Genomic DNA, 27,665 nt, shown 5'->3' on the forward strand with positions numbered 1-27,665 from the left:
TTCAGGTAAAGCCAAATTAAGTCAGCTAGCAGCTGAACTGCACGAGCGACTGACATCCGTCGAAGAAGAAAAGTATGACCTCAAGATAGAAGTAAAAAAACAAAAATACGAGGTAATTGTTCCCACTTTTAAAAAACGGCTATGATTTTCTTAGAAGGCATACAATACAACTTAGCAATTTTCAATACCAAAAACAACAAGACTGCTCGTATCAGGGCGAAGCCCTGAATGTTCCGACTGCCTTTTAAGGTTTATGGAGCAGTAATAAAATTAAAAAATTTAATGAAATTTAAAAAAAATGAAAAAACAATTTTCTAAATATATTTATGAAAACCATCCCCCCACACGCCATATACAGTACAAAGAATCTAATTCGCTCCTTGTAGCAAACCAATTATGACAAATAGGCTTCTTTCAACCAATTTGGAACGATTTCTAAGACGGATTAACTCTCCGCTTACGCGTTAATAGCGCGAAATATATCGCGCGTTAATTGTCCCAAATTGGCCAAAATGGCAACCTTTAAACCCCCGTAACTTTACGAAAAATGATCACAGGTGAAATATCTTTTCAAATTTGAGCTCAGGACAACAATACCTTTCGAATGATATAAAAAAATTCCGTCAAAAATGGCTAGTTAAAAAGTCGAAATTTGTCTGAAGAAAAAAAAAACCCACCCCGAGCACAAATATTCCGTTACTTTCGTACCGAAAGTCGGAACAACAAGACTGCTCGTATCAGGGCTAAGCCCTGAATGTTCCGACTGCCCATTAAGGTTTATGGAGCAGTAATATCATTAAAAAATTAAAAGTATTAAAACAAAATGAAAATTTTTTTTCAAAAATTTGAATTTTTTTAAATAAAAATCATCCCCCCACACGTCATTTTAAGTACAAAAGGATAGATTTCGCTACTTGTAACAAATCAATTATGGCAAATAAGCTTCGTTAAACCAATTTGGAACGATTTCTAAGACGGATTAACTCTCCGCTTACGCGTTAATAGCGCGAATTATATCGCGCGTTAATTGTCCCAAATTGGCCAAAATGGCAATCTTTAAACCCCCATAACTTTACGAAAAATGATCACAGGTGAAATATTTTTTCAAATTTGAGCTCAGGACAACAATACCTTTTGAATGATATAAAAAAATTCCGTCAAAAATAGCTAGTTAAAAAGTCGAAATTTGTCTGAAGAAAAAAAAACCCACCCCGAGCACAAATATTCCGTTACTTTCGTATCGAAAGTCGGAACAATAAGCCCTTCATTTCGGGAACTTGTCATTCCTGAAAGCTGAACAGGTGTTCCACTTGTCTAAAATATTCCGAATATATTTTATGCAACTTCAGGGTAGGATCAAGGATCTATCCTTCTTTTAGATCGATCAAATATAATTTTCCGATCGATAATTTTCCGACCTCTCCCAAATCGCAATAAGGACCGTATTTTGACCATTTTTTCGCGCGTCAATCCAAGTTTTTGAAAAAAAAAACACTTTGGATGGTTTTGACGAAAGATTGAATTTTTCGTTGCCCGCTCCCTCTAAATTAGTATTTATTGGCGCCGCGAAAGCAAATTCCTTGACGTTTTCAATGATATTACTTGGCATTTTGTTCTTTATAGTTGAAAGAAGTTTCTCAGAGGATAGAGGAAATCCAAAAACGGAAGCGATTCGCAGACAAAATGGACGAATTAGAGTGAGGCCTTTATTTGTGTTCTGGTAGAATCCAATTTCTCCTTCTTTGTTTTGGTGATATCTGCAGTACCGTGTGCATTTTGTTTAGAGATTACACGAGTGAAGATTTACTACAAGATTTAATCAAAGTAAGTTCAGAGTTTTTTGCTCCAATTTCAGAGATAAGATTGCTAAAACACCTCTATTGCAGAAACCGTTTAAATTTTGCGAAACTAAGAAAGTTATTTACTGGTTTCTTTGAAGAACTGCAAATTTTAGGCAGACGCGGACAGCATATCCTTGATGCCTTCGACTGGAACCCATGCGTCCATAACGACCATAGGAGGCGTGTATGGTCGTCTCAAACAGTTCCACAAAATGACCAAACCCAAAAAGGAACCCACAATCGAACGCAAGGTAGTATGCATGCTTTAACAATTGCATTAGAATTAAATTTTTCACGATTAACTGATTCCATAAAATGATATTTTTGCACATCTGAATTGAGGGTGAGGAAAAATGAGTGCGACAACGCTTTCACGACCCGTGCACCATCGCAGCCATAGTTCGAGGCCTTATATGCGGACAATTAATTTTGCAGGTGTCTGAGCCCGGAGAAATATCAAAGAGAATCCAGTCTAAAATTGAGGAGAGTGGACTGGTGTGTTGTGAGTGTGAGGAGAAAGTGTTCCATGTGGAGGCAGTCCAGTTGAGAGACAAGCAGTTCTACCACAGAGAGTGTGTATATTGCAACTGGTGTGGAAAGACTGTCAGGTAGGGATAGAAGTGATAAAATACATTGCAACCTTTCGATTTCACCGACAATTTTTGTAAATATTTCTACTTGAATACAGCTTAATAGTAAGAGTATTAACAAGAGAAGGCGCTTGCTCTGCAACAGTAGTTCAGAATCCTACCGGTCACAATAGTTTTTGCTAAAAACCTTAAGAACATATTAGCGCTGTTTGGAAATTTTTTGAAAAAAAATCGGCTATTGAATTTTGCATTTATAAAACAGTCAGTAACTATCCAAACTAAATTTGGGCAATAGTTACATCCTGCTAGGAGTTAATTCTCCGAAAGAGTGACTTTTTAAATCTGATTTACGAAAAATTGGTCTGATCTATTTTTCTCGACGCTAAAAACATTGATTTTTTTTTATAAACATAATCATAACATATAGGAGTTTAATACAATAGCACACTTGACCAGCAGGAACTTTCTTAGAGTTGCGGTAAAATTGGGCGAAACAAAATACTTTACGTTGGGCTGAACAAAAAAGTTTCACCCACACCCCTCTAGCACGTGTGGACTGGAACAAAAGCCTCATTTTAGAAGCAAAGGGCGGATTAAAAAATGTTGTTATTGGTTTTTTGCTACAAACAATAACTAAGTTTGTTTTAAAAAACCAAACGAACATTTATTTGAACTTGCAAATCGGCGTTTCTTCTATAAAGTATATAATTGATTTTTGCTTAAGCTTGGGATTTGAGCTATTAAAAACATAAATGGTAAAATTTACGAGCACGAGTAGAATAAGTTAACAAATAGTCTATGTAGAGTAGTAACATTTATAACCATTTCTCGGTTATTGAGAGAGTTGTATCAACGGAATAGTACATTTGCCCTTAAAAATTAGCAAGTGCTAGAAATACCCTCAGATTTTGGTTTAGGGGGATAGTTGTCATGAACTGAAAGATGTTTTGTTGCAGTCCCTGCTTTCGGTTTTTCAACGATTCGAGTGAAAAACTAACAGTAGTATTACTAACAATAAACATCACCACGACATTGCAAATCACAATCACTTTTTACCAAAGTTGTGACTTCGCCAGAAAGCAATCACATTGGTTCTTGGATAGGCACATTAAGGAGACAATATATATGCCTATCCTGGAAAATTTTCCGCGGGTGTTCCAAAGTTGCGTTTTCCAGTTTTATTTTACACAGAGGCGAAGCAAAGCTTCGCATTAATTTCGACGCCACAAAAACTGCATTGCAAGGTAACAGACAGGAAAGGAAAGAAGAGCCATTAAATACTAAGAAAACGAAAAAAAAAACTCGAAGAAAACACAACTACAAAATTTCAAAACGTTGTCTGGAAGGATGTACTATTTGCTGAAGACAAGTTCAGAAACATATTCGACGGCGTTTAATGAAAATTAAGAACCAATCATCAAGCAAAAACAAAATTGTTGTCATGAATGACTTCGAATTATAAATTCTATTCTGAGATGTTTTAAGTTTTCTGCAATCGGGAGGAAAGCATACAAATTTTAATTCCCTGGAACGACCAAAAATTAGGTGAGTAAGCCGATAAACAACCAGCCCAATTCATTCAGGCCAAAACTTTGTGAGCGATAAAAAAACAGAAAAAACACAAAATTAAGTTTAGTAGAATTACAATTTGTAGGTTTGTAGGAGTAAATGAGAACATAAAAACTACAATGAAAACTACACACAGCAAAAAATTCTAAAATTTGGCAATTAAATCGGAAACACATTAGCAGAAAAATAAAAAGCCGGCAATTTTTTGAAACAGATTAACTCCCATGTAAAAAAAAGGTTTTGGGCCAGATTCTATCCCAGGACAGAAAATTAGACGGAAGCCATTTAGACAACAAAACTTTTTTAATATTGAAAAAAACTTCATCGCAATTGACTTCCAATTTGAGCAAAATGTGTTGCAAAACACGATCAACAGCGCTTAATACAATTTCAGACAAACTATTGAGCTTTAAGAAAGCCAAAAACAGTTAGAGAGACGGAAATTGAACCGAAACAGAACTTTTCAAGAAAAGTTTCAGCTAAAAATTTTTCATCATCCTCCCATCGGGAAACATAAAAATCTAAGGTTCTTTCAAAAAACGAAATATAAGGCGTCTAAACCGATCCAACAAATGCCAAACCCATTTCAACCTAATAAATCATAGAGAAAATTCGAAAAACAATTCAAAATGACTTCTAATTGAAATGAAAATTGATTAAAATACAAAACTCTACCAAAAGGCAACTCATCCGATAAGAAGAAAGCAGACAGACAAAAGGCCGACACTTTTTCTTGAACATAATTTTTTAAGAGTAAAGAACGTAGTGTAAACTCTTATTTAGGTCTTAATATTTTTTAAATTTTTTTTCACGAAAAATTCATAAAGCGTTCTAACAACTACAGATGTGCATTCATACACATTGATGCATTTATGAATGCAGTTAGGTATATATGCACTTTTTGAGTTTAATTGAAATTCATCTGCTGAAAGTGACGTAAATAGCCCTCTCCAAATACGAACGTGGAAATGGCGCGAAAAAACGTGAACGATTTCTAGTTTCGAAAGTGGAATTGAAGTTTTAGATTCCCAGCGGAATAAAAACTTCACCTGTTGATCCAGTTTTCTCAATGCATCAATGCTGTCAAAAAAGCGCCAATCATAATCGTTCTAGAAATTAAAAGAGCTTAAAGGGCATCTATTTTTTTCTTCGCTTTTCGAAAGTTTAGATTTTTTCAATACAGTCAGTGTTTTTTATGTATATTGCGTTCATTACTCTTTTCCAATCTTCGATTGCCTGCGTTCTAGCTTGAAAAACGAAAGTGGTCTTTGCCGGGCTTGAATCAAGTAAATTTGTCGTCACAACCGCTACCGCTATCCGAAGGGTTCCTAGGAAGATGTGAATATAAAAATAAAGCAAACATCCGAAATGCTTCCATGATTTTGTTAGACAGTGTTAGCCAATCGCATCAAATAATTTATTTGTTATTTTTTGTTCTATTTTTTTTGCTTTGAATTATGTTCCTTTTAGTCCGCATGACGTTGGGTTCCACGCTGACCAGATTTACTGTCCCTTCCATCTTAAACAAGCAGTGTTCGGAGCCACTCCTCCGCCCAGATCAGTAAGCCAACCAGTGTTTGTACACGTTATACGACAAACTATACAACCAACCCTTATACGATATAAGATTATAGGAGACATCCGATTTATACAATAAATTATACGATTATACCGAACAATGATTGGCGGCTTTTTTTTGTAAGACAAGGATTTTTTCGTGATTGATTGATATTAGGGGCGGCTCAAGTCCAACATGAAATGTTTTTGGATAGTTGATAGCAATCAGAGATTGTTCGGCAAAAAAATATTATCGAGCAGCAAAACAATTTAAAAAAACTTTGAGCGATCTCTGTAATTGAATTAAGATTTTGATCTCAAGTTGTACGGTTGTACCTTTTTTATACGAAAGCCAAAATATACGATAATGCGTTATATTAGTCGGATCAAACAATGATAAGTTATACGACCTTTTTGGTATACGTTAATATAAACTGAAGTCAAAAGAAAAAATTTGTTAATGTATATGGAGCTTTCACCAGAAGATCCCCTTTTCAATAAATTTTATGAGATTTAGCTTCAAAAAGTTCGATTGCTGAAAGTACTAGATTTACTTAATTTAGCCTGCAAACTCTTTTTGTACGTATTAGTCTTAGTGTTTGATAAGTCAATAACTTCTGATAATTTCAGCCTCTGAAGAAAAAGAATGGCCTCGTTAATGGATTTCACAGTTGACCAGGCTCAATGTCTAGTGGATCCTCATGACAAACTTAGAAATACTATAAGACGTTATGAAAAACAATCTGGCATCACGTTTTCTATGTTATTCGCGTAAATACAGGCATCATCAAAAGATAACTTTTGATTTAGTGATATTCAGACATTTTGTATTCATAGTGTAGTTCAACCTCAGAAGCAAAAGAATTTTTATGTTAATGTTGTTTAATTTTGTAATTAATATGTTGGTAACTTGTAAAATAACTTTTTTTTACATCAGTATTGTTGTACCGGGAAGGGAGTTTACAACAACCCCCAATCTATTTGTCAAATTAGTTTCAGTTGTCCCTCCCTTGGCACTTTTAAACTGCAGCAGCTTTTAGATGACCCTAAATTTTGAATGATCCTAAATTTTAGATGACCCTAAAAACTAAACTCCATTATATCATAGCTTTTTCGTTAGACCTTCTAAGGAGATCCAAAATGCTTTTCATAAAAGACTGCAATTTGTTTTACAATTTTGGGTCATTCAGATGCCATTGACAAAGAAAATCTGCGAGACACAATTTGTTTTACCAATAAAAATTTTTCTGCTCACAGAGTAATTAGTTAAAAAATTACAGACGATTTTCAAAATTTGAGAACATTTTTGTCGTTTTCTCAGCAACTAAATAAGCTATTGGGTTAAAACTTGATCACATGGGCGATGAAACTAATTGAAAGGAACTGCCCGAATGAAAAATTAAAAAGTTTTGTTTTGAAGTTGTTAATTACTCCGTCCATCATAATTATTTTCAGAGGTGTTCTTGTCGTAGAAAAATTCTGTTCATTGAGGAGCCAATGAATTTGGCTTGATATTTATTTTGCTTAAAAATAGCGGGAAAAAAGAAATAATGAACAGGCCTGGCGTCAAAAGATGAAGACGACTAATTTCGACAAGTATGGAATTTTAATGCCTTTGTCGCCAATGCGACAAATCAAAAAAATAAACAGTAACCCTATTGATACATGAAGTAATTATTAACAGTTATGTAGGCTGGATTTTCGTAAATTGTCTGGCAGTGCTGTTTAGGAAACAAAAGCTTCATATTCATCTAAATTAGTCGTATTTGATTTGCGAAGCCAGGCTTAGTAACTTTGTCTTCGCCTTAATCTGTAGTTTTACGCAAAACAGTACAAAACCAAATTCATGGGCTTGCAAAAGAACAATTTTGAGTCCACTAATTCAAATTCCAATATAAAGTTTACCATGCTAGCTCCACGGCACAAACACACCTTAAATTAATTTTGATTTTCAACAGCCAAAAAACATGTCTTTACATTTGTATTCGGCTGAACCCTTTTAATTAATTTCATAATTTCATCGGCCATGGGTCAAAAATTCAAGCCAATAATTATACCACTTGCGATACAAAACAAGAAAGCGGCTATGTCGTAAAAAATCGAAAATGCCGAAACAAATAGATCTATAAAAATGAATAGGGATAATTTTGAAACTAAAAACAAACCAAGACAATAGACCGTAAAATTCACATAGAAAGAAAAATTGCCAAGCAGTAACAAAGCCAAAAAACACTTTAGCAGAAACCCTTTTGGCAGAAAAAAAACTCAACAAGACATACAAATTTATTAAGTCTCCTCACCCTCAACCAACACACACACAAAATTTTTTGCTCCTCGAACGACGCAATATGATGCCACTAACCGATATTGAACAGGCCGAAAATTATTCGGCCGAAAAAAAAACAATTAAATTTAAAATTAATTTTAAAGCTATTAAGTTCCCATCACCCTCAAAACACACACACAAACAAAACTTATTCGCTCGTCGAACGACGCAATATGAGATCACTAAGTTGATATAATACGGTACGAAACTTATCAAGCCAAAACAAAGAAAAAAAAATTAAGACCACTAAAAAGTTATTAAGCCCCTCTCACCCTCAAACCACAAACACAAAATGTTTTTACGCCAATATATTATAGAACGAAAGGTATCAAGCCGAACAAAGGAAAAGAAAAAAAATCAAAAATGAAACAAACAAATCGAGTTGGTCAAATCAGAAACAGCATAAAAAATTTCGAATAGGACATATATTTAAAACGCCAACAAGCTTAAAATATATCAGTGGTGGTAGATTGGTTGCTAAGGGGCTTCAAAGAAATGAGTCCACATGGGAAGAATCTTGTCAACAAAGTTATTTAGGGGGAAAATCTAGTACCCGGTTCCGATGCCCTTCCTTATCTTTCGAACTTGCACAGGAAACGACAAAATAAATCTGAAACCTTGAACCGGAAAATTAAACTTGAAACATCTAGGAGCACATAAATAGCTGCACCTGCAAAAACTTAGCAGTTGCGTGGTGAAGGAAAGAAAATCACATACTCAACACAGAGGCGAAGCTGAGCTTGGTTCCACTTGCGTTGCAAAACCAGAAAGGCGCTGAATCGAAAAAAAAATTGAAATGAAAAAGGCTAATTTTAAAACAAAAACATGCCAAAAAAGTAGATTGCGAAACTAGTATCGGAAGAAAAATTACCAAACGGTAACAAAGCCGAAAAGACCTTAGCAGAAAACTTGTGAAACAAAAAAGCCGAAAAAAAATTCAAAAATTTAAAAACTTCTTAAAAATTATTAAATACTGTTTGAGAAACAAGAAAACAACAAAAAAAGAAATTTTACACAGAAGCGAAGTGAAGCAAAACACAACACAATTATAAAAAGCATAAACCGAAAAAAAATGAAAAAGAAACGACTTGATTAAAACTTTCCTGTGTCTCGGAAAAAAAGGACGCTAGGGCCCAGCTTAGGTGAGGTATGTGTTTGATATTTTTTGAGTTTGTTATATTGATGTGGGACGAAATGCATTTCAACACAACTGATGTGTTGAAATGCATGTGGGACGAAAAGGCATTTCAACAATTGGAATTTGACCAATACTTTAGTTGTTTCTCTACTAAAATAAGTGAGAGAGAACATTTTTGAGATTATGGAATGTTTCCAAAGACATAATTTTTCTCTTACAAAAAAAATAAAGAGCAGCCGCTTCTGCAGCAAAAATTTCGCAACATCTTTTATCGCTTGAATTTTTTTTTTTTCAGATTTGATAGGATAGTTTTATTAGAAATTCAACACAGATGTGAAGCGGAGCTCCGCACCACTTGCGATAGAACAAACAGAAAAAATTTTTTTCCGAATGTCTTGATGAAAAACAAATAGGGACCCAGCGGAGCTGGAGGTACGAGCTTGACATTAAATGAATTTGCTAATTGATGCAGCACTAAACATGTGACTTCAAAAACTGGACTTTGCCCAAAACCTGAGTTATTTATCCACCAAAATACGTGAGAAAAGTATACAATTTTGAGATCATCAAGTTTCCCGAAGTGATAAAGTTTCTCTATAAAAAAGAAGAGTCGCCGGTTTTGCAGAAATAATTAGTGCAGCTAATTTTTTAAGTGAATTTTTTATCACAAATTTGCTTGAGTAAATTTTAAGAACATTCAAAAAAAACTTCCAAAAAAAGGTCAAAACATGTAATAAACGGTCAAAAAAACTTTCTAAAAACCATGTCTTTGTTTTTCTGCAAAAGCAGGTTAGGGCCACTTGACCGGAAACGAGTCACAAAACCGGGTTTCTCGATTGAATAAAACATGAGAATTGGCGGGAAAAAAAGTTAAAAACATTTCCGTAAAATCAAAAAGTTCGCGGAAAGTCAAAAAATTTTCAAACAATTGTCAAAGCTTCAAAAACTTTTGGCCCTAACTTGAACGCAACATAAATTTTTTCAACAAACAGTGCATAGCCAATTATAATCATAGGCATTGAAAAACCTGTTGTTTCGATTAAACCTATGATATCAGATTTGGCAGGATAGTCGCGGGCGAGAAAAGTCCAAAAAACGGTCAACAAAAAAAAAATGGACATTTCAAAGAATCGCAAATTTACGTGTACAAAAAACGACGTAGACATACTTAGAAGAAATTCACGCAAGCTGTAATTTCGATTGAACCCAAAAACTTAGATTTCGTTGGGTAATTTTCGAGAAAGGTTTCAAAAAATGGTCTACAAATAAAAAATTTGACATTTCCGAGAATGATTGCATTTTGTGACTAAACCTAGGGCGTAGCCGCTTATGCAGAAAAAATTCACGCAAGCCGTAATTACGGTTGAAATCAAAATTTCAAATTTGGGAGGGTAGTTTTCGAGAAAAAAAACTCCGAGGGCCATTTTTTTGGGCGAAAAATTTGTGATTAGTCGCAGCAGTTAAACTTTTATAACTTCTTAACCCGTTCTTTGAATTAAATCCAAAATCTCAGACATGACAGGGAAGTATCCGAGAATATTCAAAAAATTGAAAAAATTAAAAATTTGATTTTTCTGAGGGCGATATTTTACATGTAAAAAATTTTGACGAGTACCCGCTAAGGCATGGGAAATTCCAACTGCCCGTTATCTCACAATATCAAAATCCGCAAAATCCGATCCCAGAGATTAGTTTTCGAAAAAAAAATCAAAAACAATCACCTTACGGTCAAAAATCAAAAATTTGACTATTCCTAAGGCCATAACTTTGTGTAAAGAAACTTGGGCGTAGACGCATGTGCAGGTAAATTTTCAAAAGCCAGTTTATTCACTGAAACCAAAAATTCAGATTTGAGACTGGCAGTTTTCGGGAAAAGGAGAAAAGCGAAAATATGGGTCAAATATTCCCCCATAAGAATATGGGTCAAATATTCACCCAGAGACAATTTTGAAGGCTGTAGACAGAGGTGTAGAGTAAAAAGAGACTCTAGTGGAGTAAGCAAGCTCCCAGGAGAGTAGGCGGTCTTTCAATTGACACCACTTTACTGGAAATCAGTAGAATTTTCCATAACCAAAAAAAGCAATTTCAACAACCCGATGGATAGAAATGACCCAAAGTTAGGTCATTAAGCAGATAAAAATGGGCGTAAGTGAATTAATTACATTTTGTAGGATTAAATCAAACACTAAAAGCAACATTAAAGAAAAACCGCGCAGCAACAAAAAAAACGATTCTAAGATGTGACAACTAGGCCGACAACAGATTAGCAGACAAATAATAGGCCGACAATTTCATTTGAAAGAGAACTTTTCCGGTTTGAAAAACAACAGTTCCTGTTCAAGTTGGAACCCAGGATCTTTGCCGTCGATGGCATATTCAATAACTCTAGGCTAAAATGGATGTTTACGCATCGAAGTTTGAATTCTTATGAAACAATATATAAGTGCTTCTGTTAAACAAGTTATTAACCCAAAAAAGTATTTTCCATTTTAATAACGCTTGCTAACCGAAAGCTCAAGAAATTTTTAAAAAACCGGTCAAAGTTCAAAAAGTTGATTTTCCAAAATCCGTAACAATTTTCTGAAAAAAGCAGATCCTGGCCAGTAAAAAAGAGAAGATTCTCAAAAAAATGGATTTCTCGGTTGAACACTTCATCTGAGATTTGACACGGTAGTTTTCGAGTAGAGTAAAAAAACCTCCAAAAACGGAGTTTCACTATTTTCACTTGTTTGAACGCCATTATATTTTGATTAAGAAAAGGTAACAAATTCTAAAGGTATGCTTATAACCACCCAGATTTGGCATGATAGTTATCGAGAAAAGCCCAAGAAACAGTCACCAAATCAAAAAGTTTAGAGAATTTCCCATAATCAGTTTTTTTTTGAAAAAATGAAATTGTGCGTAGCCGCTTACGCAGAAGAAATTCACTCAACCCCATTTTTGATTGAATCGAAAAACCCAGAACTGGCAGGGTAGTTTTCAAGAAACGTCCAAAATTTTCAAGAAACGGTCAAAAAATCAAAACTTTGACTTTTCCGATGGCCATAACTGTTTGTGTCACAACAATTTGAACATACTCCCGTATTCAGAATAGCTTCTCGCAACTCGTTCTTTGTATTGTACCCAAAATCTAAAATATGGGAGAGCAGCTTTCGGTAAAACTCTAAAATTAAAAAACAAAAACGCTCAAAAATCAAAAAATTATCTTTTCCGAATTCTTTTCTGTAAAAATATATTAGCAATCGTTCATGCAGGTTATCTTCCCACTACCAGTTACTTCCATTGAACCGTTATCTCCATTGAGCTTAACTTTTGAGAGAAATTATAAGATTCAAACAACGGTAAAAAAAAATCAAAAATTTGACTATTCCGAGGGCTATAAGTTTAAGAGTGAAAAAGTTTGGGCGCAGCCGCTCATGTAGGCGATTCCTTTGAATCCGTTCTGTTCATAAATCAAAATCTCAGATTTCGTAGGTGGGTTTTAGAGAAAACGAAAAAAAATCAAAAATATTGGTCAAATACTCCCCACACAGACTTTCTCGAAGGCTGTACACAAAGGGTTAAAGCAAAAAAAGACCAGAGTCTGTAGGCACACAAAGAAGTAGGCGGTCTTTCTATATATACCACTTTTTGAAAATTGGAAGAAGGGTTTGAGAAAAAAATTGCAAAGCGTCTCAAAAAACCCAACTCTATACAATTTCATAATACCTGTTTGCATCAAACAAGAATTCTAGGCGAACATGCCATGGAAAACATTTGAAATGCAAATTATCAACTGCACAACACTTACGAAGCGGAAAAAAGACCGATTATTTTTGAGCAGACACCAGTTGAACCGAAAAAAAAACAGATTTCGAAAAAAAAAACTTAAAAAAATTAAAAGTTTTAAGTAAAAGTTTACAGAAAGTTTAACAAGTTTTAGTAAAAAACTTTAATAAATTAAAAGACTTCTAAAAAAATCCCCCTTGAATCTACCCTGTAATTACTTAAATCCATCCAGTAGTTAAATTGGAATTTTCATGAAAATGAGCATGTCAGCTGCATAGCAGCATCAGAAGTTACTCACCTGATTTTGTTAAGCTAATTGTTAACCCGGAAAAAGTCTACATTCTGATTTTGATAACGCGAGTGTACGCCAATCGAGTTTGCAAGAAACTTACAACCAACCTAAAAAGCAAATTTTGGATAGGGCAGAGAATTTAAATTGCTACCAAATACAAAACATATCTAAAGCGGCAAATTTGTTGCTAATAGAGGCTTCCAAGAAACGAGTCCAGATAAGTCCAGTGAGCAAAACTATTTACGGGAAATAATTCTAGTACCCGATTGCAATACCATTGCTTATTGCAAGGGTGAACACAAAAGCGAAGCTGAGCTTTGCTAACCCACGCGAGAAAACGGTAAAAATTAGCTGAAAAAATTCAAAAAACAGTGAAACAAGGAAAAAAGAAAAGGCGAAAATAAGCAACGATCGCTTAGAAGTAAGCTAACACTAGCCTGCAATAAAACAGCAATCGATGCTACAAAAATGCCTTTGCTAGGAAATAAGCCAAAAGTGCCAAAGTCTGCTTGCTTATCTGGAAATAAACCAAAATCTGCTTGCTTATTAAAAACATTAGATTACAAAATTGTTCACAGAAAAAACTATAGTACTATTATAAGACACTGCTTTCGCAAACGTATGCAATAACTGGACCTCAGAAATTTGAAAAAATGCGATGAAAACTTAATTTCAAAAATAGTTTCTCAATCACTTGTTAGATTTGAATGGCGCTGCATTTCCATATTATTTACATTCATAAATGGTTTTGATTTTTAGTTCAGATGTTTATGCATTAGGTGTTCTAAATGCACAATTCGAACAATCGATATGAAATTTTGTCCAATGCATTTATTACAGTATATACAGAACATGATATACAATTTCTAATTAACGGAAGTGAACTAATTGTGAAATAATTGCAGGAAAAATCGAGTCTTCAGCTCGGGCGGAAAGTGTGAACCTAACAGAATCAGCCATGTCGAAAACCAATCAGATTTGACCAAATATACAATCACTGAAGGTACGAGTCTTCTTCGTCATATTGGTTTTGTCATTCGGAAGCATCCTGTTCGGTTCTATCAGTTCCGGCTTAGTTGAGGTGTGTGAAAATGAACGAGGCCACCGCCACGACAATGGATCCAGCCGACAACACGATGTGAGCGGCGGGTGATCCTGAAACAAGTAAATGTCTGTTAACTAACATCAAATCAAAGACCAAATTTTACTTCATACATTGTTTGTAGGCCCTTCACATGATAAAAACCCATCTTCTAGAAAAAAAGCCGCTGTTTAGAACTTTTTAAAATATAAATTGATGCAAAAAACTATATGTTGGGTATGAGAGGCCCGTGTTATGGCGTAGCTATGATGTAAAGCGAATTGATTAAACCATAAAACTAGAGAAGAGGTATGAAACACTAGCCTTGATTGCAGTCGTCCTCCTGGCATACGAACTGGCAGTAGTGCGCCTCTCTCTCATCCCTCCAGCGGTAGTCTTTGCAGGCACTGAAGTCACTCTCCCGAAGACAGCCCCGGTGGAACTCAGTCGAGTAGCCCCACTTCACTACAATAAGAAAGGAAAGAGACATTAAATCGTAAACACGCAGTGATATACAAAAGTATCAGGTCTGAATTAACAATTTCCAATTCTGAACACTTATAACGACGCATTTTTAGATTTCAAATCAAGACTTGAATATTTTGAGATGTTACCTTGATTGATCACAGAGACAGTTCTATAGAAAAATCACCACATTGTGCATTTAATGATTAAATGAACACAGCAGAAAAAAATATATTTCATTCAAAATATACAGAAAATAAAGCAGACAGCCGGCTCAAAAATAATTTTTTTGGTCATTGTGTTAATTTAAAGTGAAGAACCTTGGGTGGTGTAACGTACCGTCATTGTCGCCATCTGCGATGTACTTCTCAGAGACGTAGCAGTACTTGTAGGAGGGGTCGGGGCACTTCTCGGGAGGGGGTGGGGTGTTCTTGCAGTGAGTGATGTAGCTGCTGGAGGCGGCTGTGAGGAGACTGCCTCCCATCCAGTAGTAGCCATCGCACTGCGAGCATCGAGGACGAGTGGCTGCAACACATCATTAAGACCTCATAAATTTTATATCAAATTATCATAAGCAAGAAACAAAATTAGCATAAGCTTAGGATAGATAAAGCTTCACTCTAATTATGGAATGTACCAATTTAATATCAACAACTCGGCATTTAAAATCATGACTACTCACGCCAATCGGTGTTGCACTTGTGTCCAGTGCATGTCTCCTCGCACGAGTGCACGTCCAGGTTGCTCCCTGCCACATCACTGGTGATTGGGTTGGAGGTGCACTGGGAAGTGACTGCACTGGTGCCACAGCCTCTGAACTCGTAGATGATCTGCACCTCGTGGTTGAACGTCGTCGCATCGTTCTCCTCTAAAGCCACAACAAAAACACAATGACTTTATAGGATAAGCGGCATAGCTTTTTGCATGGCTCCTGGTGAGTTTTTCTGTACAAGCAGTTTCATTAACTTATTTGAGCGAGACAAATATTTTATTGTATATGTATAATTCATTGTATATGTATAACTCTCTCCTGAATAATTTTTATTACATCTTTCAAAAACAAAACGGCCCATGTGAACAATCTCCCCTAAAATTACAGGGCTATTTCAAGCCCTAAGGCCTGCATGCATTACGCTTAAATCTGATTGGCTGAAAAATGTTACTTTTAACCAAGTGAACTTCCTCCCCCCTAAATTGATCCACTTGTCCAACAAAACCTATAAGAATAGTGACTTTAACACGTTCAGTTTTCGGACTTTTCTGTTTAATTTGGATCGCACTATTTTCTAGGATGGCTATTCTGCTCTTCATATTTCATGAGGCGAGCAGTTAAAAAAGACCAAAACTAGTTTTCCCTAATGACTCTCTCATATTTGTACTTGAACAGCTTTTGAATAAAATTAGATTTTTATCTTTAAGTTTAAATTGTAATAGAGAATGAAAAAATACTCAAGCTAATAAGAAGAAGATTCAACGGATACCACTCTAATTCATGCAAAATGTAACCAGGCGCACAACAGCTGTTTTTCGTGATAAAGGTTGAACGGCTCGTAAATTGGTCAATTCTGAACTTCATCGATTGCCATTATTTACATTGAGAAAAGATTGCCAATAAGGTACAGAAAGTGTAGTCGAAAACTCGAAATACTCTATTGAACAGCGAGCTTGACCGATTTGTATGTTTCACTTAGAGCCATAACTCATGTTCGCTATCATAACTTTTGAGCCTCTCCACCACTAACCGTTATAGTAGTCTCCGTCTGTGTATATGACCTTGGTGTAGCAGTAGTTGCTGCCGGCGGGACAGGTCATGTCTTTGATGTCAGCCGGTCCACACCCTCCACCGTGGGTCGAGTTGCATGACTTGCAGATCAGGCCACTCCCCTTCAGGTTCAGCGGCAGGGCTGCAAACAGAAAAACAATTAAGCTCTTAAGACGCGATGTAAGAGACACTCATTTATTGTTCGGGAGATCTAATCACAAATCACAGTAAAATTTCCCAGGACAGTCATAAAACTTTCTTTTTATAAGTTTCAGATTACTATTGTCGCTAAACTAGAACGTTTTTCGACCGATTTTGAATCATGTTATAAAATTGGACAAAATTAGCGCCCAAAAGTAGACAGAAATATATAAACAAAGCCCTTTCCATTTGCCAGGGTAATAAAAACACAATTTTCACCCTATTTTTGAGTGATTTCTGCACGATAAATGGGCATAGATCAGTTTTAAAAACCAACCTTCATTGTTGCATCCCGCAGTGTCGCATGTCTTGGAGCAAGTGACTGAGGTTCCGATTGTGACATTGCTGGTCAGCTGGGTTGTGTCGGCCCAGCATCCGTCCGAGTGGTTGTACTGAGAGCACCCTCGAAACACGATGTTGTGCGACACCGCCCCATTCAGATCCAGCACGACGGAGTGTAGCGTGGAGCAGTACTGTTGGGCGGAGTTCTGACAGGTGGTGGCGCCGGGTGGACTGCTGTAGCAGTTGCCACTGGTGTCGTCCTCACTTGTACATTGCACGCACGAGGTGGGGTCTGAAAATTGGCGCCATATTGGACTAGGTGGTAAAAAAAAATTTCTCGAGAAAATTTCATGAATTGAAATGATTCTACTTTATAATAAATCATCGTATGTTTTTAAACTGCTTGAAATTTTAAAAACACAATGCACTCAGAGGAAAAGCGCAATTTTGGCACCACTGGCGATACCACACAAAAATAGCATTGGGGAAAGAAAAACAAGCGGAAGCCAGTAAGTCGAAAATATACTTGAAAAAAAAACATAGCCAACAGATAATTGGAAAAAAAGTAAAAGAACAAGGAAATCGAAAAAACGATAATTGATAATTTTTCACTTTGCGAAGAAAAATTATGGGACCTTGATGCCTTTCGAATTTCAAGAAAAAATTAATTATAATTGGCACTTTTTTCAAGGTATCCAATTGAGGGTAAACTGGATTCACGGGTTATTTTTTTATTCCGGTGGGAACTTAGCAAAAAAATCCGTTTTTGAAACTAAAAGTCATTCATGTTTTTCGTGATCTTGACACTTTTGCTATCTGATAATCCGATAGCGGAGTTTGCTTTCTCTTAAACAAAACAGAACTCTTAAATCACTTTGCTTACTCTTAAACAACGAAAAATCAAATTTGAGTGTGAACAAATTCTAAAATTAAAAAAAAAACCTGTCAAAAAATCTTGAACACTTAAAAGCTGAAAAAATATATCAGCAAACTCCGAGGACAACATGCTGAAAATATCAAGCTACAGCTTTATAAACGAATTCACCAAAATTTATCGAGCTGAAACTAAGTCGACAAAACTTTCGTAAACGCCCGACAGCCGATAACTTTTGTGATAAAAATTTTGCATCCGACAACAACAAAAATGTAAAAAATCTGTTTCTTCCTTCAAACGATGCAATATCAAGTGATTAACTTATATATTATAACCCAAAATCATTTAAACCGAACAAAACTTTCAAACGAGAAAAAAAAAGAAGTTATACAAAATCAGCGTTCGGAAATTACCATTTACAGAAGCAAATCAAAATTACTTTCAGTTATTGTGATAATTGCTTAATTGCTCTATTCTTTAAAAAAAAGTACGTGCGGTGGCAACTAAGCTAAAAAAAACGCGTCCAAACAATTCGGCCAAAGACTATTCAGCCGATTTGAAATTCAGACAATTCAGCCAATAATAGTGACCGCCGCAGTCGCGCTAACGTTTTGCGAGCTTGCCAACAGAGGGTAGGACTCTATACGACATTTAGAGCCGGTTATCCTTAAAACGAGAAATAACTCCAATTCTGATTTTTTTTCTTTCGAATCTAGCGTTTCTGTAAAACAGGCTGAATTGTCTCAGGCTGAATTGTCTATGTATTTTTGGCTGAATTGTCTGAATTTCAAATTGGCTGAATTGTCTGTGCGCCCTAAAAAACGTAAGGAGACAAACGATTGACTGACATTTGGTTATTTTGGAAACGGAAAAATTTTGAATTTGCAGAAAAAGGTCCTCATCGGATGCAAACCCAGGAACTTTGTCACTTCAGGCATAAACGTTACATAGGGCCTAGTGTGCAAAAAAAGGAACTCTAATTTGTGATAAATGACGCTATCAGCAGATTCAATGTTTCTCTCAGACAAGTTGTTCACCTCAAAAAGACTATGTTCCGATTTGATAACACTTGCTTATCGCTAACGTAATAAAATGGCGTGCATAGTATCTTTATTGAACTAAAATGGTACCTTATAAACAAGTTGACACTTGATGATTTTCAATTGCAAAGCTAACAATGATTGATAAATGCAGAAAAGGAATAGTGAGCTCCAAGGGTGGCCATTTTTCCGACATCAGTTTTGCGTTTTCAAAACTTAACTTTGAAAGCCTTAATTTCTCAAAAAAATCACTCACTGGACGATCTTAAGAAGCCCAATTTTACAATCTAAGAAGAAAAGAATCGCCCAGAGATTCAAATATTGTTTTTTTTATGGCCAACGCCGTGTATTTGCTTTATAGACTACAATTTGAAATGAACGATGGTTTTTGTACTTACTGATTGTAGTTATGGTGTGCTCTGAAACATTCAAAATTTTCCACATTAGTCGCAAAAACTATCATATAGATTGATTCTGGTCATTTTGGAGAAAATTTACTCTCGCTTACAAATATATATTTTTTCTGGAATAAATTGGAATAATTGCTTACAAAAAAATACATATCATGTAGGTTTTTAGGAGCCAACATTGAAATTCCGTCACCACCTAAATAGTTTATACGCTGTAGTTTTCCTGTGAAATACATGCGCGATCATATCTAAGCTGCATGTGGACATTTTTTTTCAAAAAGATTTCAATCAGACTGAAGTAGTAATTCTGTAGTAACTAACGGTAAGGGTCGTTGCAGTTGTCTGTGGTGCAGTAGAGGTCACACTGTGCCGCGTCTCTCTGGCTGAAGTCACAGTAGTAGCCAGTCTTGTCAATATCCGCACACTCAGTCAGGGTACTGTACACATCCACTGTGTTCTGAGCTACATACATCAAAACTCTGGTGGTAAACTTTTACAGTTCCATTTCTGCTTTTGCCATTTTTACTGCATCCATTCTTGCGACATCGTTTCAAAAGTATTTGGCGCCAATGCACACAATTTATCAAAACTTGGATCGCTTAGATAATTTAGTGCATTTTGCACCGTTAAAGGGCAGTGAAAGACATCAAAGAACCTTTAGTGAAAGATATCCAGCCAAAAAATTCAGCTGAAAAACAATGTCTGCAAGAAATTTCAAATAAATTTCATGTTCTTGTCGACAGCTCTTTTTTCTAATTTCTTGTTAGCAATTGACAAAATTTGAAGAAAAAAACGCATTTAAAATTTCTGTTTTTTCCCCAGTGTGACAGGATATTTTAGATCAGCAGTGTAGTTCTTATAATAATCGTACCATTAGTCTGGTAGTTGCGCTGTGTGTTGCATCTGTCGTTCGTTAATGTCCCGCAAGCAGTGGCTGTGAAGTCCGTTGAATTGACATTGGCACAACCCCACTCGCTACACTGGGCTGTTGTCTGCTGCAGACAATTCAGACCATTGCTACCTGGAAAGAAAACAAAGTCTTCTAAATAATTTGTCTTGCACCTATGATATATGTTGACAACTCACTCCTTTTAAAACCAATTGATAATTTGATTAAAGAACTTCAGATTTATAAAAAAAAAATTACCTTGACAATTTAATTTTTAGATTCTCGGATCGAGACAAAAATTGTTTCTTTTGATATTTTAGCGTCTTATTCTTTTTTTCAAATAGGGAAAACTGTTCCAATTATTAATCAAGATTTGAAATCATAGATTTCAGGTCCTTATCATTTATCATTGATTTAGCCAAAACTCTTACCTTTGAATAAGGCCAACAATGAAATAACTAATATGGACAGCAAATTTTCCATTTCGAAACCAATCTCAATTGCTAGGTTCTAAATTGAGAATAATGCAACCGCGCCAAAGAAAACCAATGTTAAAATTGAAAACAGTTGTTTTTTTCCAGATTTAGATGACAATTTAACCTCGCTAGGATGAGTTTAACGACAGTTTGGCTTTTATTTAAAACAAAAGAAAATTCGACACTATAGCAACCGGTTGTAAAAATCGAAACACCAAAATGTAAATATATTTTGCTATCGATATGTTTCGAACCACAACAACAGGTGATTTTGAAAAAATCAGAAAAAAGTCTTATCGCTCCGCTGCTTCTCAATTGTTGGTTATAATGGCATCCAAGATAAATAAAAACAAACAAACCAGATGCAAACAAAAATCAACAAGGATAACCCACATAGCATGTCATGAAAACAAAAACGAAGACCAAATCATTTTGTTCAAGGAGCAAAAATGAAACAAAATACAAAGTATGCAATACTTGCGCAATATTTCCGACAAAAAATATATATATGTAACAACAGGGGTAACAGGTCGCTATGTAATAGTACATATTCTTCCGACTCTTGTAGTCTTTGAAAAAAAAATTTAAATTATTTTTTCGAATGTTTTCATAGGTCAATGTGAAAACTAAAAGATAATAAGCTGTCGAACTCAATGAAAATAGCTTAAAGCTCAAGAAAGACTGGGAGCGTCATGTTTTGAACTCTTAGTTGTGAATGCTGTTCTTGAAAACCGAAAAATTCTGGACAGACAATTTTTTTAAGTTCTTTCTGGAACCCGAAAAACGAAGGAAAGGGCTTTAATATGATATCACCTTCGATGCCTCATAAACATTCTCTGCGACAACTGCTTCTGCGTGAAAGAATCTACCTTCTCATCTTTTATGGGGGTAGTGCGAACAAAAAATTCAGCAGAAGCTGCCAAGTTTGAAAATTGCTTCTTTGAAAATTGCCGCGTCTATGAATGGTTAATTTTTTTTGTATGAAAGACTGCAAAACAAAATTAGTTACTGAATTTGCTGTCATAACGTACTTTTCAGCCAACTAGATTTCAAGAGTAATCACTATTCATTAAAAATTTAAATGGTAATCATGTCGTTGTTAAAAATTTAAAGTTTAACACTCGACGAACAACGACATTAGAATGAAAATCATAGCTGAAACGTCTGAAAATGCTTGATCAGTTTCAACTTTTTTCGTCTTAGTTTGTTTTTAAAGAATGTCTGCAATTAAAAAAAATCTTGGCATTTTGATTTACACCTGTCCAAAAATTGTTATTAAAAATTATTATTTATAGTGTTTTTCAAAGACTGTTCAGCTACATAATTTAAAACAGTTTTACTTATCGGATGCTGGGAATCGGGAGAGGAAGAAGCAACGGAAGTCGGATGAGGTTCATAAACAGGCCTTCATAAATGGAAAAAGTTTACCGAGCGCCAACAAAGGAGACAAACTTTGGATCGAAAACTGTTGAGCCGAAAACAAAACTGTTGTCATAAAAAATCTCATAAAAATTAAAAGTTTTTACGACCCATCCTAACTGAAACACAATATCCCAAACGGATATCTTTTGCTCTCGAAAATACGCAAAAAAAATGACTACGTCGATACAATGTAAACTGAAACTGTTTGAATATTTAAAAAAAACGAAAATAAAAAAACTCAAAATCAGACATGGTAAATTTACAAATTTGCGAAGTTCTAGTTTAAGTAAAAACTGTTTAAATTGGAACAAAACCCGAAATTTAAAAAATAAACCAGTAAAAACTTAACCAGATAAAAAAATTGCGTTTAAAAAACGGAAAAAGAACCGACAGAAACTAGGACGAAAGCCACGAACACGAAAAAAAAATTGAAAATTTTTTTTAAAAGACAATTACTGCCTAAAACGGTTTTAAACTAACTACTACTTAAGTATCGTCCAGCGAAAGATACTACTTAGGCATCTTCCTCAAGAAGTGAACATCCTCTAGAAGTGCAGATCTTGTGGACGAAAAAAGTCTAGTTCCCGATTGCAATACCCTTGCGTATCGCAAGGGTAATTAAATGGGTGTACTTTTAGTCGCAGCTGGTTGGCAGGCAATTCTACTTTTATCGTAATGTAAGAAAATAGTTACGTAACTGAATATGCGGTTACTTTGGGAAATTCTTATAACTGTTCGCCGATCCTTCGAAAAATCTTTTTAAAAATTATATGACTTAGGGCATTCGAAATTTTGGGATATAATCTATAACTCAAACCTCATTCATCATCTATCAAAATAACAAAACAAAAAAACATGAAAAAATTAGCTCATTTAATCGATTGCGATCAAAAAGTTACAATTTCTGCATCCAAAAAACCCAAGCACAGAAAAATTTCAGCAGATAGACTTAAAAAAGCGTCCAGAAAACAAAAAATGAGGCAGCTAGACCGATGCAACAAAGGCGGACACCATTTAAACCGAAGAAACCTTCAGCGCGAAAAAAAAAACAAATTGATATTATACTAAATCATGGACCTCAGTTACCTACACTAGCCAAATATAGGAAAACTTCGGACGTCACTTGCTTGAACTGATTTCGAATGAAGAGTCCGAGTCCGTGAACTCTATTTTGCAAAAAAAATCCCCTGCCGGATTCACGTATCACGCAGGTGTCTTACCTTTACACTGATGCTGATGCGCTGGATAGCTGATGGATTTTGAATTTATGAAGTAAAAAAACACGCGCAAACTTCACAAGCAAAATCTTCGGGAAAAACTACCCAGTTCCAACACACTTGCTTCTCGCAAGGGTAAACAACTTCAAACTAATTATTTTCTTGAGTAAAAACGGCAAAGCATCCACCAAAATTTATCAATAAAATTCTCGGAAATTTATTTGAGTTCCGCCGACAAAATATCTTAAAAAATTAAGAATTTTTTTGTTTTCTTGTTCTTGTATGCGCTATTATTATACATCCCAATAAAAAACAAGCATTGAGTCGAAGGACCTCAATTTAATACATATTAAGCCCCCGTAAGCTTATTTTGGAGCAGCCAAAATTAAGAAAACTCGAGAAATAAGAGTCGCTGAGTGCTATACAAAAAAAAATCAGCATGACATGAATCCTATTTTTTTTCCTGAAAAAAAACGCAAAAAATACTAAGCTTTCCGAAGATTTAGTCTTTAATTAATTCGCTGTTGCTAGAGTTAAAGTTAGTGATTGTGTAACAAACACTTCAAGAAACGAGCTCAAGACGCACAGGCGACGCAGAGCTTTGCATGACTTGCAAAACAGGCAAGCACAGCATTGAAAGAAACTACTTTGAAAAATACGAAAATCACGTCTTAAAATATTTCATTTGTCTCGACTGATGTACAACTTCATTATCAAAAATACCGAGAGAAGCTGACAAAAGCGTTATTTGAGCGTTCAGTATTATTAACCGAGAGGCAACTTAGCCGACAATACTTTGGTTGACGCTCGCTGAATCAAAACAAAACTGCGATTAAAAAATAGTTGTCTTTAAAAAATTTGAAAATGAAATAGAATGTGATTAAGGCAATATGAAATAGGCCGATACATTTAGAGCTATAAAAAAACGAAACTAAAAAGAAACTTATCCCAAATCATATTTGGTAACAATGCAAAATACAGAACAATTTTCAATTATATCAAAAGTTTTATGAACGAGAAAACTCCATGCTTTGCGGAAAAAAAGTCTAGCAAAAATAAGCAGACAAACAATCATCTGACAAGCTGTAGCAAAAACTTCTCCATTTCATACATATCGGTAAAGACCTAAGGTTCCACCTAGACCAAGAGGGAATGTGTCTGGGAGTTGTTTAGGACCCCTAATAGAGCAAGTCCCATTTCTTTCAGATTTGTGGGAAAAATTATTACAGGAAAAAGACTTATTCCCGATAACATGTCTATTGTTCTGGCGAGCGGATCAATCAAAAGACGCAATGACGGGGCTGCAAGTCGGTTTTTTTTAAGTATCAAAAACAAGCTTTAAAATGCAAAAAGCGGCGCTAGACTTGGTCAGTGCCATCCTGCCTCAATTCCTGACTTCCAAAACTCGACGGCATTGTATGAGCTTTCACTAAGCGGATGGAGCACATATCTACTGAAATAGTCAAAAAGATTCTCAGTTTAAAAAAAGCGGGCATTTAAAGAACACAGGATCTATATTTTCCTTTTTGATTTCCCAAAAAAAATCTATTCATGAAACTATCAAGTAATTCGTTTTTTTGCGACATTTTCAATTTTTTGATTGGATAACGTAGTTTATTTCCATTTATAATATGAATTTGAAGTGGACTTAAAATTATCACAAGTCAAACCCTACTATATAAAACGAGTTAAGTACTAGTGACTGTACTCAGAGCAATTTCAGATAAGGTACACCGTCTGCTCGTCACGCTATCTTATTTTCGGCCGGATAGATTCGTGCAACTCTTCTTAGTCGAATACCGATCTTAATCTTACTCTTATATCTCCTAGTCTCAATAGATCTAGTTTATACTGGTTTAAGCGAGTTAGTTGCCAGAAGGAGAACAACTGTATTCTAAGTTTTATTTAAATTGTTCTGGTGCTGAAACTACAAGTAGTTTCAGCACTTACAAATAAGTGTAAATGTTAGAGATGGAATATGATTGATAAGTTATAAATATTTTAAAGTGATATTCCATCATAAATATAATTGGTCTATAAATACTAGTTTAGAACTGGTTCCTAAATTCAGCGTGAACATAATCCTGAAAAAAACCTATAAAACCCACACAACCTAAATAAGTAAAATGCATTTTATCGTTGCTTAATTCACTCAGGATTGAATCACAGCATAGCTTGTGTAATAAGATTCGAAGTTAATCATCAGATACACTATCCTGTAGCAGTAAATTGTGAGGTCGAAACAATCGAAATGAAGGCTAAAAGGGTTATGAGGCAACCTGAAAACGTGCGAATCGAAAACCCACCCTACGCCATTATTACTTCCGACTCTTCCAGAGTAGTCGTTACAAAAAGTATCCAGTCATATTAATCAACCAGTCATCTGTTGTGCAGCAGAATAAAAAATATCATTTGATTTGAGTAGAAACGCTTTTAATAAAAACTTCGAGCTTCTTTGGAGTACACTTTTCCCCAAACTTTTCTTGTATTCAGCACTGAACAAAACTGCTTCAACCTTACATAAAACTTCAGCTTCGACACGCGCGAAAAAAATCAATACAATATGTAAATTCAACTCAAATGCATTTTCAAAGGCATTTAAATTAAGTTTTTTGTACAATTTAAGTTCAGTTTATCAGTGTAATGAAATTTCAATACATATCAGCACAACTATGTACTAGACCCGTACAAACATCATCATTGGTTATAAAGTGCAGGAAATTCTTTCAAACCCATGTTACCCAAGTATATAGAGTTTTATTCAATTTGCAAATCAATAGAAGTCGCAAGGCATTTAATTGATGACTGTTGGAAGGAACTGAAAATGGTAACAACCTTCACAGCCGGCTAATAGTTTTGTTCGGTGTAGGGTTAGAACTAGTTATGGGGTCGGGATGAGCGCGAAGTCAAACACTGGCTCCAAGTGCCATCTCACGTTCCCCTTTCAACTCATCTTCCGTGATCTTCAGCTTCTCAGCTGTGAAGTCGTTCGTCAGCCCCTAAACGCAGTCATAAACGAGATGAAAATCAATTTATAGCAAAGGTTCTGAGTGCTTTTCAGCTTCATTTACATCTCGAATGACTTGCTTTACTTGAGCTTAAATATCAATTTTGAACGTAAGATCATGGCAGTTAAAATTGAAATACGGTTTTATAGTGACGAAACCCGAATTGAAAATAGGCTGTGGCAGTCGATAAATTCCGATAGAACACCACTTATCAAGAATTTCCGATCTAGCAGCATGTGATCTCAGTTTAACCAAGCTCAGAATACTAACGCTGACAATGGTCCAAGTCTTGTCCTTGACGGTGCATGGGAAACTGAACATGAGGTTCTCATCAATGCCATAACTGTTCTTAGCAGAGTAGACGGCCATGGACACATACTCGCCCTCAGGGGTTCCCATCCACCAGTCCCTCATGTGATCACAGGCCGCCTTAGCTGCCGACATGGCGCTGCTCAGCTTACGAGCCTTAAGATATTTAAAAAGTCACCTACAAATTTACGTATACCAGGCGCACTTTACATAAATTAACTCGTATAACAATTTATTCGCTAAGTAATAGCTGTTAAATTACAATCGAAATTTGATGGATGAAACGGATCAATTGATAAGTATGTATTAACACAGAGGCGAAGTTGCACTTCGCATACACAAGCAAAAATATGAACGATAACGCTACTGGGAAAAACTGAATGAGTAAAACTTTGGTGCATATACAAAACAGTCCCATACAAAACAGTCCAATACAAAATAGTCCGAAAAATCATGTAGGAGGAAAAAACGGTCCAATACGAAACAGTCCGGTTTAAGGTCGCCGATGGTCGCTCGCGCGTCGCCGCGATAACCGGGTCTAAATTTCGTATTAAGTCATACCCTCTGTTGGCAAGTTCGTAACACGCTGGCGCGACTGCGGCGGTCATTATTTTGTTCATTACTTTTGTAGAACAACGGAAAATTCTCTGCCTGCCGCGCTTGTTAAAACAATTTTTACTTGGGACCATTTTTCGGACTGTTTTGTTTCGGACTGTTTTGTATCGGACTGTTTTTTGTAAATTTTCATACTTTTCCGGACTGCTTTGTATTATGGACTGTTTTGTATGGGACTGTTTTGTACAGACACGAAAACTTTGAGTCTTCAAAATTTCTCAAGTAACGCACGCCCATTATGACGCATTAGCAGAACCAGTCATTTTGAAATAAAAAAAGATATTTACCAATTAACATGTCTGATTTTATAGGGCAGTCTATGGAGCAGTAATAACATGAAAAAATTATATGTAATGAAAATAAAATGAATTTTTTTTCTATTTGAGGTTTTTTGTGAAAATCGTCTCCCCACACGCCATATTAACTACAAAAGGATAAATTTCGCTCCTGGTAACAAATCAATCAATTATGGCAAATAAGCTTCCTTCAACCAATTTGGAACAGTTTCTATTGACAGATTAAATCTCCGTTTA

At 35.4% G+C, this 27,665-nt stretch overlaps 5 protein-coding genes across 5 annotated transcripts in view; 3 read left to right on the top strand and 2 right to left on the bottom strand.

Annotated features, from left to right (window-relative positions):
- LOC134844256 (DNA polymerase delta catalytic subunit-like) overlaps positions 1-27,665 on the top strand; it is a 471,945-nt gene that overhangs the window by 273,332 nt on the left and 170,948 nt on the right. The window lies entirely within an intron of this gene.
- Positions 1-27,665, top strand: part of LOC134844317 (large ribosomal subunit protein eL32-like) — a 386,626-nt gene that overhangs the window by 273,328 nt on the left and 85,633 nt on the right. The window lies entirely within an intron of this gene.
- Positions 6-6,489, top strand: LOC134856729 (troponin I-like; the record flags this gene model as incomplete). The annotated part of the gene is given in 7 exon segments (XM_063873000.1): positions 6-112; positions 1,624-1,697; positions 1,785-1,824; positions 1,955-2,092; positions 2,277-2,449; positions 5,471-5,561; positions 6,188-6,489. Coding segments are annotated over 7 exon segments (668 nt in total), but the record flags the coding sequence as incomplete, so codon positions are not given.
- Positions 13,736-20,715, bottom strand: LOC134844238 (uncharacterized). Its single transcript, XM_063860827.1, has 10 exons — positions 20,517-20,715; positions 20,068-20,217; positions 19,518-19,658; positions 19,185-19,205; positions 16,868-17,164; positions 16,370-16,531; positions 15,310-15,495; positions 14,967-15,152; positions 14,487-14,627; positions 13,736-14,236 (listed from the first exon to the last, which is right to left on the bottom strand). The coding sequence occupies exons 1-10, from the start codon at positions 20,566-20,568 to the stop codon at positions 14,154-14,156; spliced, it is 1,419 nt and encodes a 472-aa protein (XP_063716897.1). The 5' UTR covers positions 20,569-20,715; the 3' UTR covers positions 13,736-14,153.
- LOC134844247 (malate dehydrogenase, cytoplasmic-like) overlaps positions 25,754-27,665 on the bottom strand; it is a 37,385-nt gene continuing 35,473 nt past the window's right edge. Inside the window, exons 6-7 of the mRNA XM_063860840.1 lie at positions 26,479-26,673; positions 25,754-26,199 (exon numbers count right to left, since the gene is read on the bottom strand). Coding sequence (XP_063716910.1) covers positions 26,107-26,199; positions 26,479-26,673 — 288 coding nt within the window. The 3' untranslated portion in view covers positions 25,754-26,106. The remainder of the gene's footprint in view (positions 26,200-26,478; positions 26,674-27,665) is intronic.

Source organism: Symsagittifera roscoffensis, chromosome 1, assembly GCF_963678635.1.
Source record: "Symsagittifera roscoffensis chromosome 1, txSymRosc1.1, whole genome shotgun sequence".
In the NCBI taxonomy this organism is placed as follows: Eukaryota; Metazoa; Xenacoelomorpha; order Acoela; family Convolutidae; genus Symsagittifera; species Symsagittifera roscoffensis.

Bases quoted from the DNA above. Each gene is read 5' to 3' on its own strand.
- LOC134844238 (XM_063860827.1), bottom strand. From the start codon at position 20,568: ATGGAAAATTTGCTGTCCATATTAGTTATTTCATTGTTGGCCTTATTC. The intron at 19,659-20,067 runs GTACGATTATTA...TGATGTATGTAG, and splicing joins GCGCAACTACCAGACTAATG to CTCAGAACACAGTGGATGTG. The intron at 16,532-16,867 runs GTTGGTTTTTAA...TTCTGTTTGCAG, and splicing joins TGCGGGATGCAACAATGAAG to CCCTGCCGCTGAACCTGAAG.